Source organism: Malus domestica, chromosome 07, assembly GCF_042453785.1.
Source record: "Malus domestica chromosome 07, GDT2T_hap1".
NCBI classification, from domain to species: domain Eukaryota; kingdom Viridiplantae; phylum Streptophyta; class Magnoliopsida; order Rosales; family Rosaceae; genus Malus; species Malus domestica.
The window spans coordinates 3,808,681-3,824,130 of NC_091667.1; the positions used below are offsets into that span (position 1 = coordinate 3,808,681).

The following is a 15,450-nucleotide window of genomic DNA, read 5'->3' on the forward strand; positions in this document are numbered from 1 at the left end:
CCATAGTTGCTGATTCTATAAACTCTTTGGCTTCATCTAACTTGCCGAGCACGGCTCCATACGTCAACCATGCAAGCATAATATTCCACCCTTGGGGCTATGCCAAATTCATTAGACATCATCTTGAAATACATCCACCCTCTCTCGACGGATCCCATATGGCTGGAAGCAGAGAGAAGATTCACGAATGTAACGTAGTCGGGTCTTGCATCCTCCAACCGCATCTCCTCGAAGAGCTGTAGAGCCTCAATGCCCCTCCCATTTTGTGAAAGCCCTGATATCATTGCGTTCCAAGTTATTGCATCCCTCGTTGGCATCCTCCTGAACAGCAGATTGCCGTCTTCCAAATTCCCACATTTTGCATAGAAGGTTGAAAGAGCACTTCCAATTGGTACCTCAAGACCGAACCCATACTTGATGGTACGGGCATGGATTTGCTTTCCTTGTTTAAGAGCACTTTAAGACTCGAACATGCTTTTTGAGGATGTTCATTGGGCATCATTCCCTCCCTCAGCATTCTGCGATACAAACTCAAAGCAGCTTCATTCTCCCCATTTTGCGCATACCCTCCAATCATTGAAGTCCAAAGAACAATATCAGGTTCTTTCAAATAATCAAACCCCTTACGAGCATCCAACGCTACCACATTTGGCATACATGTCAACCAAAGCTGTCATTATATACATTTGGAATTCGAAACCCATATTTAATGAATGGCTATGAACTTGTCTTCCTTCTTCGAAGGACCGGTACTGAGATGGAAGCTGCGAAGTGAGACTCAACAACCGACGACGGCGGCAGAGCAGCGGTTCTGTTTTTACTACAAGTCTTTTCTACAGCCAATTTTTTTCACTTTTCCCTTTTTGTCCCTCAATATCGCGGGAACTATGTTGCCATCAACGAGGGCATTATAGTCTGCAAATTTGCAGTCGGTGTATGAGCGAGCGTTGGGGCTTTTGAGAGGCTCGGAAAGTTCTGCGATTCCCGCCGGTGTTGAACGGAGGACTCTTTCCCGGGTAAGTTACAATTGGGTCCGACTTCAATATTTTTTTTGTTTAATGCTAATCTAATTTAGGATTGCAGATAGCTTCTCGATTTGTCTAATCGTGCTTTAGTTGCGTTTTGAGCAATTTTAGTGCCTAGAACACGCAATAGTCTGTTTTATCATTCAAATTATTTATTGTGCAGCTCACATTATTGGGGTTCCAGTTTTTTTTTTTTTTTTTTTTAATTTATGAATTAAGATGGTTGCTCTTTTGTTGCAGTTCGACTTAGATCGAAGTAAGAATGTTCAAGAACACGTTTCAATCCAGTTTTCTGTCCATTCTATACAGCCTCGGGTATGCTATCTGTTTCTTTCTCGTATTTGGAGTATTTTCTTATCCTTGCGATTGTAACATGGACGTTAAGCTGTGCATTGTTTTGAATACTCAGGAGCAAGCCTTTGCAGATTTGGGATAAAGAAGGTGAGTGGTTTTGACTCTGGTGGAGAAGTAAAACATGTTGATTGAATTTTGAGGTTCTTGTGAAATTCACCTTTACGAATTATCAATATACAATGATGCATTCAGACTCTTCAGTGTTGTTTACATCTTTCACATTTTTTCTCCTAATTGTGGTCCGTATTGACGAAGTGCCTGTAGCTTCTATAAATCTTGAATGCTTAATCACACTTTCGAATTGGAAGATGAAGGTTCTTAATCATGGTTCAATATTGTCTTCCTCATCGCAATCCATCCCTCTTATCGTCAAAGGAGTTTGTCTTTTCTGTTTGAATGTTTAAGCTGAGACCTTGTTTCGTGATTAAGTTAATATTGTGTTAATCCTGTTAAGTACGGAGATTTTAGTTCTTCATGCTCAGCCTTCTACATCCATGTTAATACACCATGTACTTTTGCGCATTAGCCACAAGAATCGGCAGTCCCCAACAGATGGATCCCTTAATACTTTGTTATACCATTAAATTTTAGAGTTTCCTAAGCGTGTTCCTGACCAAGTAAATAATGAGGCACATGCATGTTGGAATGTCTGTAGATTTAATGTTTGTATTGGACTATGGAGCATTGCTTATGCTAGAGTGAAAACAATCTCTGCTTCAGGCGTTATTGTTAGGCCATGCCTTTGAGGTATCAACATGACGATAGAGTAAATTGTGCCTGGTGATTTGATATTATGTTTTGTTTTGTTGAGCAGTTGTTGACGGGCATATAAAATGACCACAGGATGAAGACATACAATCCAATGTTCTTGAAATAGTTGGGTCGAACATCCAGTCCACATACATTACTTGCCCAGCAGACCCATCAGCTACACTGAGTATAAAACTTTCATTCCTGGTTATGATTATAAAGAATCTGAACAAATATTTCACATTTGAGATTCAAATTCTGGATGACAAGAATGTCAGGCGATGTTTTCGAGCTTCCAACTTTCAAGTGTGTAAGTTTGCCCATGTTTATTGATGTTTATCAACTGCGTTATGGGCTGATCTTAATGTTCTCTGTTTTCTCCTTTTCTTTTCCATTTGGTATTTCAGGGAATATTCTGGTACGCCATAATGCTTCTTATGTTTTTCTCAAAGATATCTATATTTCGCAAACAAGTCTAGGCGTTTATGGTTGTCTTTTAAGATTCATTTGGGATTAACTCATATCGTTGTTTTCTGAACATCTGTCGCTGTTGCAAACAAGTTTAAGCGTTTATGCTTCTTATGTTTTAGTGAACATCTATCTTTGTTCTTTATTATTGAATGGCTATTACTTTGACTGCCGAAGAATTCTGATTTGAATTTATAATGCAGTGACTGAAAATGCTGCACATTGGAGTAGTCGTGCTGCTCTAGAAATGTCAAAGCGATAAAAGATACAAGAGGTTATGCATTTATTTTTGTTTTGTAGGCTGTAACTCGAGTGAAGCCATATATCTGCACCATGCCCTTGAGTATGGATGATGGCTGGAATCAAATCCAGTTTAATCTAGCTGATTTTACAAGGAGAGCCTATGGAACAAACTATGTGGAGACATTGCGAGTTCAGGTTCATGCAAATTGCCGCCTGAGGAGGATATATTTCTCTGACGGCTTGTACTCTGAAGAGGAACTTCCTCCTGAGTTTAAGTTGTACCTCCCAATGCAGGTAATTTGGATCGATCCAGTCTTCTAATGCCTGCAATTATGCTTCTGCACCTTGTCGTTTGATGTCCACTCATTGCTTATAATGTTTGTGCTGCACAGAAAGCATGATATGATTCAACAAAGGAGGGATCAAACGTATTGGAGCTGGATTTTGAGACTTTTTCACCTTCTGCACACTCCCTCTTAAATTTGGGCTTTGAGGCGATTAAGCAAGAACAATATAACAGAAGGGAGAACCATTCAATTTTTCAGAAATAAATAGTGATGATGAAAAGAAAATATGTGAATAACAGTTCATCTGCAATATTCATCTAAAGATGTATTACTACATTACAATTGTCAACTGTTTGTGTTCTTGAGAAGAACAAATGCTTTCATTTTCGGACCATGAAATGGACCATCTACAACAGATATTACAGAATTTTTCTACACATTTGTGTAACAAATGCTTCCTGAGTGTTTGTATTTGATGGGAAAGTAGCACCAGTGCAGGCGTAATGATCCACCAAGCAGATATGCAAGTAGCAGTATTGGGGAAGAAGCTTTGAACAATAACAACAATGTCATCAGATTTGAGAGACGCATCCAAGTTCATATCTTTGCTTCCACCAAGAGACTTCTCCTTCCCTCGTTTTCTTGGTGAACCAACACCACTTTCCTAACAAAACTCGAGGGCATAAACCCGCTTAAACATCACTAAAACCTTGTTTGAAGCCATACATTTTTCCAGTGAACCATATCCTTGCTTTCGACATCCATCTCCCCTTCGTTTCTGCGGCTCATAACATCCCCAGTGATAGAGCATAACGCTGCAATCTCTCAGTTCCTCTGGATCAATTCCAGAGAATAAGATGCTCATAGGCTGTGAAAATAGGCACAATTTCAGATAAAACTAAAAGTGCAGGATCTTTTTCTTTTAGGACAATATGTGAACATTCCAACAAAAATTCATGGAAGGTTTGTTTGTTGACAGTTAATGTAGTGAAAGACGATGGAGCTTTACCTTCAGATCGATACGTCCTCCCACTTTATTTCCACATCAAATCGTGAAAATCTTGTTTCTTCTCATCCGTTTCGAGAAGATGGCAACACAAGTGCTCTCCTTTTTCATACCCCAGCTCAACATATACGAATACTCCTAAATTCAAAAATGGTGAAATTATAACCAATTGATTGATCTTATAAAACAACCATGAGGAAACATCATTCCAGGGGTTACCTATCCAATTGAAGGAGAATCATATTCATGCCGCACTGCAGGAGAACCATTCATGAATAATTTAATTGATGGACATTTAAATCATTGGCCTTAGAAGATCCAATCTTTTCAGTTCCACAGTTTGATGCCTGCATCAGCAAAGCCGACCAACACGGCAGTGACATAACTTTGCCCTGAAAGCATAGTTGAATTTCACCGTTAACATTTAACCAATATATAAGCCTAAATGATCAAGTGATTTCTTCTTCCCTCGTTTTCTTGGTGAACCAACACTGGTTTCCTATTAAAAAAAATGGAGGGCATAAACCCGCTTAAACGTCACTAAAACCTTGTTTGAAGCCATACGTTTTTGTGGCGAACCATCCTTGCTTTCGACATCCATCTCCCTTGTTTCTTCGGCTCATAACATCCCCAATGGCAGAGCAAAATGCTGTAATCTCTCGGTTCCTTTCGATCACTTCCAGAGAATAAGATGCTCATAGGCTGTGACAATAGGCAAAATTTCAGATAAAAATAAAAGTGCGGGTTCTTTTTCTTTAAGGAGAGTTTGTGGACAATTAATGTAGTGAAAGAAGACAGAGCTTTACCTTCAGATCGATGCGTTCTCCCACTTCATTTCCACATTAAGTTGTGAAAATCCTGTTTCTTCTCATATCCGTTTCGATAGGATGCCAACACAAGTGCTTTCCATTTTCATAGCCCACCTCAACATATCTGAATGCTCCTAAATTCAATTATGGTGAAATTATAAACGATTGATTGATCTTTAGTAACCAAGCAAATGGATCTTAAAATGAAACCTAATTCGTTCAGCTTCTTAAATAATTCCAACCAATAAATAGATCGAGTTAGCATCAACATATACGTGGGCTTTTTCTTTATATTAATGAATATAATCAAAGTCTCTCTGACTATCTCCGTCTCTCTTTATCACAATTAGAAAGGGAAAAAAGTATGTTATGAACTTTTCAGAAACAATTCTGAAGAAACAAAAGTGAAATGGATCTCAATGTTATCTGCAATGTTCAACATATGAAATATCGTTCCTGTGAAATGTGTAGTGTAGCAACTACCCACCTGCTCTAGTAACGTAATGTACTGACTTCCAACAAGCGCAAGCATGCAGGCAGTGCTCCAAAGAAATCTGGCCTCCATTTTTGTTTCGTGGTCATCGTCACCCGTTCTCACTGCAACAGCTGTGTACGTACAAAAGAACATATCTGCACCCACTTGAAGATGGCAGCAACATGAAGAGAAGATGAGAAGGCATGCTGGTTGTATTGAAAATAAAGCAGTATATGAGTAAAACAACATTCCAAGGGTTACCTATCCAATTGAAGGAGAATCATATTCATGCCACACTGCAGGAGAACCATTCATGGACGATTAATTGATGGACGTTAAAATCATTGGCCTTAGATAATCCAATCTTTACAATTCCAAGTTTGCTATCTGGATTAGCAAAGCCAACAAACACATTAGTGACATAATTTTGCCTTGAAAGCATAGTTGAATTTCCCTGTTAACATTTGACTAATACATAAGCCTAAATGATTAAAGATAGATTCTACAGATAGATGTAACATATTTACAAAAGCCTTTGGAATAATGCCTTCACATTTTACTTGAGATGAAACTATTATCTGCAGTGGAGTCCGACTCTCAAATTGGGACAGCACTGCCATTATCTGCAGTGGTTCTCTTAGCCATCTCCTCCAGCAACTTTGCTTGGAGATCTCTCACCTGCACATATATGATCGATTTAGTTAAAAACAGAACTCCATGTTGGCTCCGAAAGATGCTTGCCTCAAAGATTTCCTTCTTGTCATATGACCTTATTCTTTAGTAGAGCAAACCTTTTACGTTGGACAACTCTTTTATTTTGCTCCTCAATCCATCCCCTCAGCGTCCTGGACAAGGGACTGAAAAGAACTCATCACTCGTAACGGAGTAAGCGCACAACTACAAAGTTATAATCTGCATACTATGTATCTTCTACTTACTTTGCATTAAGAGCCCCATCACAGAGGAAATTCAAAAGCCTAAGATTTTGGGAGAAGCTTAAGGCATCATATCCATCCCCGCCTTCACTAAAACACTCAGAAGGCAACTCCTTCATAACGGGGTCAACCATAGAGACCCTGGATGCGGAGATCAGGTTCTCCAAATCTTGGAACCATGAGCAGTTGGTGCTTGTTTGCTATAGAGATCTAAGAGAAAATAAAGTTGGCGTAAACCATATGAATTATTTCACCATTACAGCTTACTAAAGTACTTTATGCATAACTATAATACACTAGGCAGAGTTCTTACTCCTGTATGAAGAAGAGCATATAGCTATGAAATCAAACAATGGAGTACTGTCCAGGCCATCCACTTCGTCCACTTCCTCGACGAGATAGTTCTCGAAGAACAGATTCAGCTTGGGACTTTTCAATTTAAAAACACTAGAGTTAAAAGAAACAAGAAAAAAAAAAAAGAGATTTCAAGTGAATTGGAAGTTCAGGAATGCTTTTAGCACAGTAAAGCGGTGCACAAAATCAATTAAAACAAGATTAGAGAAACATTTAATCAAATATATAATAGAACAAAAATAAGAATTAACTTGCTAAATGTTTCACAGAACTTCAAAAACTGTAGAGCATTTTCCATATCCTCAGCAGCTAATGGTGCCCTGAGGTAGGGGAAGCTCAAGATCTATCTCTCTGCTCTCAACGCGGCATTCCTTGACCCTGCAACACCCTCTTGCAGCCTTGCCCTTGCCCTTGGCATCATTCTCATTCACAGCAGCACCACCATCTCTGCTGCATTACAAGTTTCCATCAACTTGTCCTGCTTTGCTACATCCAAGTACTTCACATCTTTGCTACATCCAAGTACTTCACATCTCCTGCAAAAACTCAAGACCATAAGCCCTCTTAAACAGAACTAAAACCAACCAACAACAATATCAATATGAATTCACAAAGAAAAAACTATAATCAACAGCACCACCATCTCTGCTGCCAACCTCTTGAGTCTCAATCCTAGACTTTAAGATGCTTTCTGACTTCCAACAAGCGCAAGCATGAAGGCAGTGCTCCAAAGAAACCTGGCTTTCATTATTGTTTTGTGGTCATTGTCACCCGTTCTCACTGCAACAGCTGTGTATGTACAAAAAGAACATATCTTTACCCACTCGAAGATGGCAGCAACATGAAGAGAAGATGAGAAGGCATATGCTGGTTGTATTGAAAATAAAGCAGTATATGAGTAAAACAACATTCCAAGGGTTACCTATCCAATTGAAGGAGAATCATATTCATGCCACACTGCAGGAGAACCATTCATGGACGATTAATTGATGGACGTTAAAATCATTGGCCTTAGCTAATCCAATCTTTACAATTCCAAGTTTGCTATCTGGGTTAGCAAAAAAGCCGACAAACACGTCAGTGACATAATTCTGCCCTGAAAGCGTAGTTGAATTTCACTGTTAACATTTGACTAATACATAAGCCTAAATGATTAAAGATAGATTCTGCAGATAGATGTAACATATTTACAAAAGCCTTTGGAATAATGCCTTCACATTTTACTTGAGATGAAACTATTACAGAATCTGAATCTTGGCTATGGAATGAAAATGGTGCCATGTACGTACCTCACTTTGACTTGAGATCTCAAATGATGACTTGATCATCCATCTCGATGCAAGGAATGTGAGCTATCTTGCTCCACTCTTGTCCCGTCTTCTTCTGACACCGCTTCTCCAGGGAAGGACAATCCGTGATGCTCAGAAAAGAGAGCGATGCCGGCAAACCATCTTTTGGCAGGAACTTGAGACTAACACAGTGGAAAATTTTGAGCACTTGAAGAGAAGTGAGGTGTTGAAGTCCCTTTCCCTCCAAAGATTTCAGACTTTTCATGTCCCAGATTTCGAGCATGTGAAGAGTGGTAGGGAGCAGCTGTTCCTTGAGCAACGTCTCCAACACATCCTCGCTTCTCCAGATCAAAAATGTTCGAAGGGAGACAATTCGTTGCAAACCCCAGTACTCCACTGAATGCTTCAGTTCCTCACAATCATAGATTTGAAATGATTGTAGGTTGGGAGGCAAACCCCCTTCTGCAAATGACTTAACATTTGGAAGTTCGCCTATCCATAAATCTCGAAGGCCGGTGAGGGTGTGTATTCGGTCGGGCAATAACTTCAAATTCTCATTCCCCGAGACTGATAAAAAAGCCAGCTTGGGAGTGGGCAATCCCCCGTGGGGAAAAGAGACCAGATTTGGACAGGAATAGATAGAGAGATAGTTGAGATGAGTGAGATTTTCGTCTTCAGCCCCTTCTCCAATGGAAAGGGATTCAAGATTTTTACTGCCCCAGATATCAAGAGTTGAAAGTTTGGGGAAAACGCCCAGCGGGAAGGACCTCAGTGAATCACAGCTCTCCCACAATTCCAAATCTCGAAGGGATGCCAATTTGGCCATCATCTCATGAGATAGGAATTCTAATCTCCTGCAATTTTCTATTTTAAGATATGTCAACGAAGTGGGTAGACCATTTCGAGGGAACGATAAGAGTGATGCGCAGTTAACGAGACACAATCTTTGAAGACAATTGTTGAAGTGCGGCCGCAAGCATTCTCTGCGACTAAAAAATTGAATCTCAAGTTTGGAAAGAGAGGAAAACGACTCCGTCTCCAGTAACGACGACAGACCAGGGCATCTAACTATCTGCAGTTCTTCAAGAGACTGTATCAAGGACTCCGTGTTAACAATGGGAGACCACGGTATCCATCTCGTTCTGGTAGCCCTTTCATGTAGAACCTCGCAGTCGGACACGGAAAGTTTTCTCAAGCAAGGAAGATGATCGGGCAAGTTTCCCCTCAGCTTCGGACATTTCTCTAAAGTCAGCTCCTCAAGACGGGGAAAGTCTAGAGATTGACCTCCACCTGGACAAGGTAGCCATTCCTCCCACTCCGGCATCTCTTTGAACTCTAGCTTCTTGAGAGATTGAAATGGCTGAATTAAAGAAGCTCCATTACCCCTGTAGAACTCAACACCAATACTCATGACAGATTTCATTCTTTCTATATAGAACTCTTTGAGAGCGGGTAACCGTCCAACTGGTGGCAACCACAAACAAGTACTACAATCAGAGAGACGCATGACTTGTATGTTGGAGAAGGAAAAGTCTCCCAACCAATCTGGAAAGCTAGTTCCACCATAAAATCTGATTGTCAGCTTCACCAGGTTCACGGAAGGTTGTAGGCTTTCAAGTACATGTCTCTCTGTTATGGAATCATTTGCATCCTCACGACCCCATGCCAACTCTACTTCGTTCAGATCTTTCTTATCCTTCAAATTGGCCCCCAAGGCATCTATAGGATTGACAACATTTTGCAGATTCAAGATAGAGAATTTTCCTCGAAGGTGCGACAATTGCCCCAGTTCTCCAATGCCACCTGACCCACTAGATTTCCCCAACACAAAAGCAGTCAATGTTCTCAAACTTTTTAGTCTACCCATTTGCACCGGCATCTCTTTTACACAAGTTCCACCAATATCAAGATGACGCAAATTTATCAATTTTCTCATGTCTGCAGGTAATTCAACAAGTGAGGAACAACCGAACAACAATAGAGTTTGCAAATTGTATAGAGTACACACCGTATCTGGTAACCTTATAATTGCAGTGTAAGACAGATCAATGTAGCGTATGTGCAAGTGTTTACCAATGGTATCAGGTATTTGAGTGATATTTTTATATCTTGACAGTGACAACACCCTTAAACATTTTAGTGCTGGTAACAAGTCCTTTAGAACCTTTATGCTTACATAGGTCACATTCCACTCCTCGTATGGTCCTAAAGACATGGGAAATAGGGTGCGCAAACACTTAATTTCCTCCAATGGCTTAAACTTTGCAGCAGTATCAAATCCTCCTCTCATATATGACAAATGTCGAACTCGCTTAGGAACTTCATGTGGCTTTCCCTCATCCAACCTAAAACAAAATTCTCCAGACACAGACACAGCCAAGTCGTTAATGAGATCATGCATTGTGAAACTTGATTTCCCAATTAATGATCTTTGAAGTAGAGATCGTGACAATAGTTCATCAAAGTATCTCTCGCCAACCTCTTCCAATCCTTTACCACTCTCAGCTTGTAGAATTAAACCCAGTGCCATCCAAAGTTGAATTATATTTTCCTTTTCAAATTCATAATCCTTTGGGAAAATTGAGAAATAAGCAAAGCATTGTTTCAAATAAATAGGGAGATAATGGTAACTCAATCTTAATGATGGAAGAACACCTTTATCATGCAATATCTCCCAAAGATTGTTGTTCAATATGTGACTCCATTCCTTGTAATCCACATTACAACCTAAGAGACCACCAAGTGCTTTTGCAGCTAAGGGAAGACCATTACACTTGCGTGCAATTTCCTTACCAATATCTTCCAAGTCTGGATGCTCACTAGGATTTTCATTTCTAAATGTATGTTTTGCGAGTAACAACCAACAATCTTCATCCGACAAATGTTTCAAGTAGTGAATAGGCACGGTGTGCACTAAGGATGCAACACTTTTGTTCCTCGTTGTTACAATGACCTTACTTCCCCTCGCCCCATAAGTAAAAGGAGCCCGTACAAGATCCCAATCAGTATAGTTGTCATTCCAAAGGTCGTCCAACACAAATAGGAACTTTTTCCCCATCACTTGTTCCCTTAGTTCAACTTGAAGCAAGCTATCTTGAAGACTGCAAGGTTTTGAGCTAATTGATTCAATAAGGGTTTTAGTTACCCTCGTAGCATCAAAATCTTCAGAAACACATGCCCAAGCAGTAACATCAAAATGTTGTTTTATTTTTTCATCATTGTAAAGGAGCTGAGCAAGGGTTGTCTTACCAACCCCGCCCATTCCCACTATGGGGATTACTGATACGTGGTTGCTACTCTCATAATCAGATAGCAACGTTGTTTTCAACTTGTCTTTATCTCCATCCCTACCATAAAGACAAAATTCATGCTCAACCAAGAATGTTGTAGGAGTTCTTTGAGAAATTTTCCCCTTAACACCTCCTATAAGACCAAGGAGATTAATTTGTTTTGCTAGGTGTTCTAACCTTTGGAATAACTCTTGTATCCTACCATTCATGCCTTGATAAAAAGGATTAAGAGAGGTAGATAAGAAGTTCCACACCTGGGTTTTCTTAGTTTGATATTCAGCTTCCACCTTGGAGCTCAAAGCTTCAGCATCAATCTCATTGAGTAGATCTTCCGCATCAAAGACAGCATGTTTGAGCTCATTGAGCCAGCTTCCCACAACAGGGTTGACAATCTGCTTCTCCTCTGCATCATTGAGCACTGCATGAAGGGTTAACTGACACGCCCCGTTCCCGATATTTCCCCGAATACCAGGATAGGCACGTGCTGGCCGACACCAGAGGGTGACGAAAGCCATTTATTGAGTGCAAATGCCGAAAACAATGAATAATGAATATGCATTTAAGGAACGTGTTCAGAGCACACATCTAATCTAGAACATTAAAAGAATTAATGTAAAAATTTAATGAACACAGAAGTGGGTCCTACACCGAGAGGACTCGAAGATACCGATGCGGAAGTGCCTGGATGCCGGGATTGTACGCCTCGATTCTAAGTCCTGAAGGGGGCGCAAAACAAACATGAGTGGACCAATTTGATATAAATATAATAAAACAGTTATCAACGTACTAACCCCCAGGTTTATGAAAACATATATATAATGATAAACATAGGTTTTCCGAATTCTAGCATGATGTGCAGTATCTCAAATCATAACTCATATATAATAATCACTAGTGAATTGTCCGATAACCTGCAGGCCCCATGCCGGCTCCCCGTCTTTGAGCAGACAGTCAGAGGAAAATACACTTCAGGCCCCATGCCGGCTCCCCGTCCCTGTGCTAAATAGCCAGAGGAAACACACTCCAGGCCCTATGCCAACACCAAACCGTCGCCCGGGACGGACCGGAATCTATCCCTACGTCCCGTAGCGGAAAGGACCACTAGGTAAGTACAAAACCATTGAACATACATATATTGAAAAACAACTTCATAGTATAAAGTCATCCATCATCTATACTATAAAGAGGTGTTCGAAACATGTTCTAAATATCATATCGTCATCCATCAGATATTCTATAAGAACACGGGTTATAGGAAAAATAGTAATAATTCAAGGTAGCCTCAGTAAGCATGTTATCTCACAAAACGTTTCATAAAACGTAATCATTAAATCATGCATTTCATGTATGCATTTCTACTATTAAAACATGCTTTTGAAGGGGTCCACTCACAGTACTTAGCCGCCGAAGAGCCACGCAAACTAACGTCACCAATATTGCCCCTAAGCACATAAAGGGTCCAATTAATAAAACTATATAATAGCAATTGGATTTGGGAAAACGGACGTTGGAAACGGATTCAGAACGTCGAATTACCCTAAGAAGGGTCCCGGACGAAAACCCGAAAAGTCAACTCTAAAGTCAATGTTGACCGGAGGTCAACGGTCAAATTAGGTCTAACAGGTTTTAGGCTTGAAATCCGGATTAGGGTTTAGGTTAAATAGGATTAGGATTTATTGGGTTTTGGTTTTAGGGTTCTAAGATTAAAAGGGTTTGGGTTATAAAGGGTTTAGGGTGAAAATGGGTAGTTTGGGCTTAAACCCCAAACACACACACACACCACAAACAAACACACACACACACACGGGCTGCACACACACAGCCCATACACACACGGCCCAAAGGCCTAATAACCAAAAGGGTTGGGTTTTGGGTTCTAAAGGGAATGGGTTTTTAAAAGAAAAAGGGCTTAGGGCCCTGACTTGGAAAGCCCAAGGGCTTAAAAGCCTAGGGTTTTCTGGGTTGCTGCTCACGGGCCGAAGGCCCTGTTCCAAATTGGCCCAAGGGGGAAAGGAAAGGCCGGATGGCCTGGGTTTGTTGAAAGAGAAGGCCGGAAATTCGGCCGGAAAACCACCTAACTTTAAACGGCCATAACTTTGTCAATACTCAACGAAATCAAGCAAGACAAAAATGAAAGTTGTAGCCCTTGAAGAGACGAAGAGAATGGTACCTCACACGACGTCTAACTCGCCGTGGTTTGGCCGGAAAACGCCTCGAAATCCGTCGGACTCGCCGGAAACTGGGTAAGATTCAAATGAGTATAACTTCTTCAATACTCAACGAAATTAAGTGAAACAAAAAGGAAAGTTATACTACTCGACGAGACGAAGAGATTGATACCTTGCACGCCGGCCAACTCGTCGTGGTTTGGCCGGAAATGGCCTCGAAAGGGGCGGTGCTCGCCGGAGCTTACTCCGTGCCGTCGAACTCGCAGGGCAGGGTCCGGGGTTCGTTGCGAGCCTCTCTTCGATGGTGACTCGGTCCTAGTGAGTCCAGGGGAAGAGAGAGATGCGAGAGGTTGAGGGAGAGAGAGACAGGAGAGCTGAGAAGGAGAGAGCTACGGGAGGGAGAAACGAAGAAGAAGAAGAGAGAGATCAGAACACATAAAAAAAATAAACAAGGTGGGCCCCACGGGCTCACCAATTAAGGCTTTAAAACAATTTTAAAATATAAAGGAGGGTTGGGGTGTTTCAATCTACCACCCTTATAAAAAAATTTCGTCCTCGAAATTTAAAACAACTTACTACACCGAAAATACTTGAAAATAGGAAGAAGAATAATATATATATATGTAACGAAGAGATCAGGTAAGAGCGGTTTCACAAAAGAGAAAATGCCACGCCGTCGCGATCGGCTGCAATGATTCCATCTTTCGTGCCTCCAGGCTCAAACTTTTTTTTTTTTCCATCAGTGTAAAAATAGAACACATACTTTAATAAAATATAAAGTTGAAAACACAAAATAGCTTAAGGCCAGATAACGTCAAAATAGATATGTACTAACATATAGTTCACAAACTCGAATCAACTTAAAAATAAAAACAGAAATACTTTTCCAAAAACATTTGTAACGTCAAAACAATTAACTAGAGTAAATGAAGTTAAAATACTTATACTGAAAACCAAAACTGAAAAATGAGAGTGGGTCTCGCCCAAGAATTCGAAATGTCATATATTCTGAGAATAGATGTGCCTTTAGGTCGAGTCCCAAGAAATAAAAATTCTGAATCTGCATCAGCTGCTGTAGACGAATCTTCTTGCCCACTTGCTTAACGAACCCACCAAATAAGCTATCGATATCACAGTCTGCAGCCCGCAATATCGACCTCACATTTGTTGTCTCGATAGGCAAGTAGTAATTTCTCAAATGGTGTACAATTTCACATATCGTAGGATCGATCCTCCAAATACAAGTTCGCAAGACTTTTCAGTCAACCAGTGTTTTCCATGAAAAACTATCGTACCAGGTCGTAAAAAGTACCATACACCAAACCGAACAAAACAGAAACTGTCGTCATAAAACTCTATCCAGCACCAAGCATCATATCCTTCTCAGTTCTTCCAAATGTGACCAACTACTTCAGAATTTCACCAGTAAAGAACCCATTTGAAAATTGTACCTTGGGATTCAAGAGAAGTGGCTACCATGTTAGTAGTAGACCCAAAAGCTCAAATCAAGCAAGCAGAAAACGAGAAGTCATCTTCCTCAACACGCAGTATCTCTTACGAACTGTTGTAGTGCTCAATCCACCTCTCCATTTTTGCTTAGTTGCAGATTTCAAGTCAAACAAGATCAAAATTGGTGGAAAGAAGAACGACTCGCAAATGGTCATCCTAACAACCAAAGACCACACGCACATTTCGAGAGAAGTGTAAAGATTATCCAATTCTCGCTTCGACCGTCCTGTAGTGCCATCTCAGAATGCACCAAACAGATCTGCTAGAAATGTTTTAACAACCACGTACTCACAATAATAAGGTTCAGAAGTGGAGCAATGGAAATGTGCGTTGAGGCGAACACATATAGTTGGAAAATAACCGATGTGATGCCTATGAATTCTAGTAAGATGGTGATACAATATGCTGACCTTCTGCACCAAAATCTTCACCAGTCTCTTACCAAAATACAGCTTAAACCTCATACCCACATGGAATTCTTTATGGTA

At 40.4% G+C, this 15,450-nt stretch overlaps 2 protein-coding genes across 22 annotated transcripts in view; one reads left to right on the forward strand and one right to left on the reverse strand.

Annotated features, from left to right (window-relative positions):
- Positions 1-486: 486 nt before the first annotated feature.
- Positions 487-15,450, forward strand: part of LOC103418550 (uncharacterized) — a 36,225-nt gene continuing 21,261 nt past the window's right edge. The window contains exons 1-6 of one of the 8 annotated variants that reach the window (XR_011582587.1): positions 487-1,016; positions 1,266-1,340; positions 1,435-1,466; positions 2,194-2,439; positions 2,801-3,134; positions 3,233-3,564. Coding sequence is in view for 6 of the 8 variants with exons in the window: in XM_029105188.2 (XP_028961021.2) it covers positions 2,340-2,435; positions 2,898-3,134; positions 3,233-3,241 (342 nt within the window). In the remaining 2 variants the exon portion in view is untranslated. Of the gene's footprint in view, positions 1,017-1,265; positions 1,341-1,434; positions 1,467-1,990; positions 2,127-2,193; positions 2,440-2,800; positions 3,135-3,232; positions 3,565-15,450 lie in introns of those variants that run through there. The other 7 variants (XR_011582588.1, XM_070824443.1, XM_029105188.2 and 4 more) reach the window with 7 other exon arrangements.
- Positions 3,415-13,825, reverse strand: LOC103455438 (putative disease resistance RPP13-like protein 1). Of its 14 annotated transcripts, none has more exons than XR_011582584.1 (16): positions 13,626-13,825; positions 13,456-13,524; positions 7,996-12,001; positions 7,629-7,754; positions 7,363-7,495; positions 6,666-7,242; positions 6,356-6,562; positions 6,209-6,274; positions 5,978-6,095; positions 5,679-5,804; positions 5,430-5,572; positions 4,940-5,066; positions 4,698-4,835; positions 4,353-4,525; positions 4,137-4,271; positions 3,415-3,995 (listed from the first exon to the last, which is right to left on the reverse strand). XR_011582584.1 is itself a non-coding variant. In XM_070824439.1 (4 exons), the coding sequence occupies exon 3, from the start codon at positions 11,798-11,800 to the stop codon at positions 8,015-8,017; it is 3,786 nt and encodes a 1,261-aa protein (XP_070680540.1). In that variant the 5' UTR covers positions 11,801-12,001; positions 13,456-13,524; positions 13,626-13,825; the 3' UTR covers positions 5,708-5,804; positions 7,996-8,014. The 14 variants fall into 14 exon arrangements, 1 of the variants encoding a protein (XP_070680540.1); XR_011582583.1 differs by having other exon boundaries at positions 4,940-5,076; XR_011582577.1 differs by having other exon boundaries at positions 4,940-5,076; positions 5,430-5,581.

What these genes read in the sequence shown, in the direction of transcription:
- LOC103455438 (XM_070824439.1), bottom strand. Translation starts at nt 11,800, where the DNA reads ATGGCTTTCGTCACCCTCTGGTGTCGGCCAGCACGTGCCTATCCTGGT.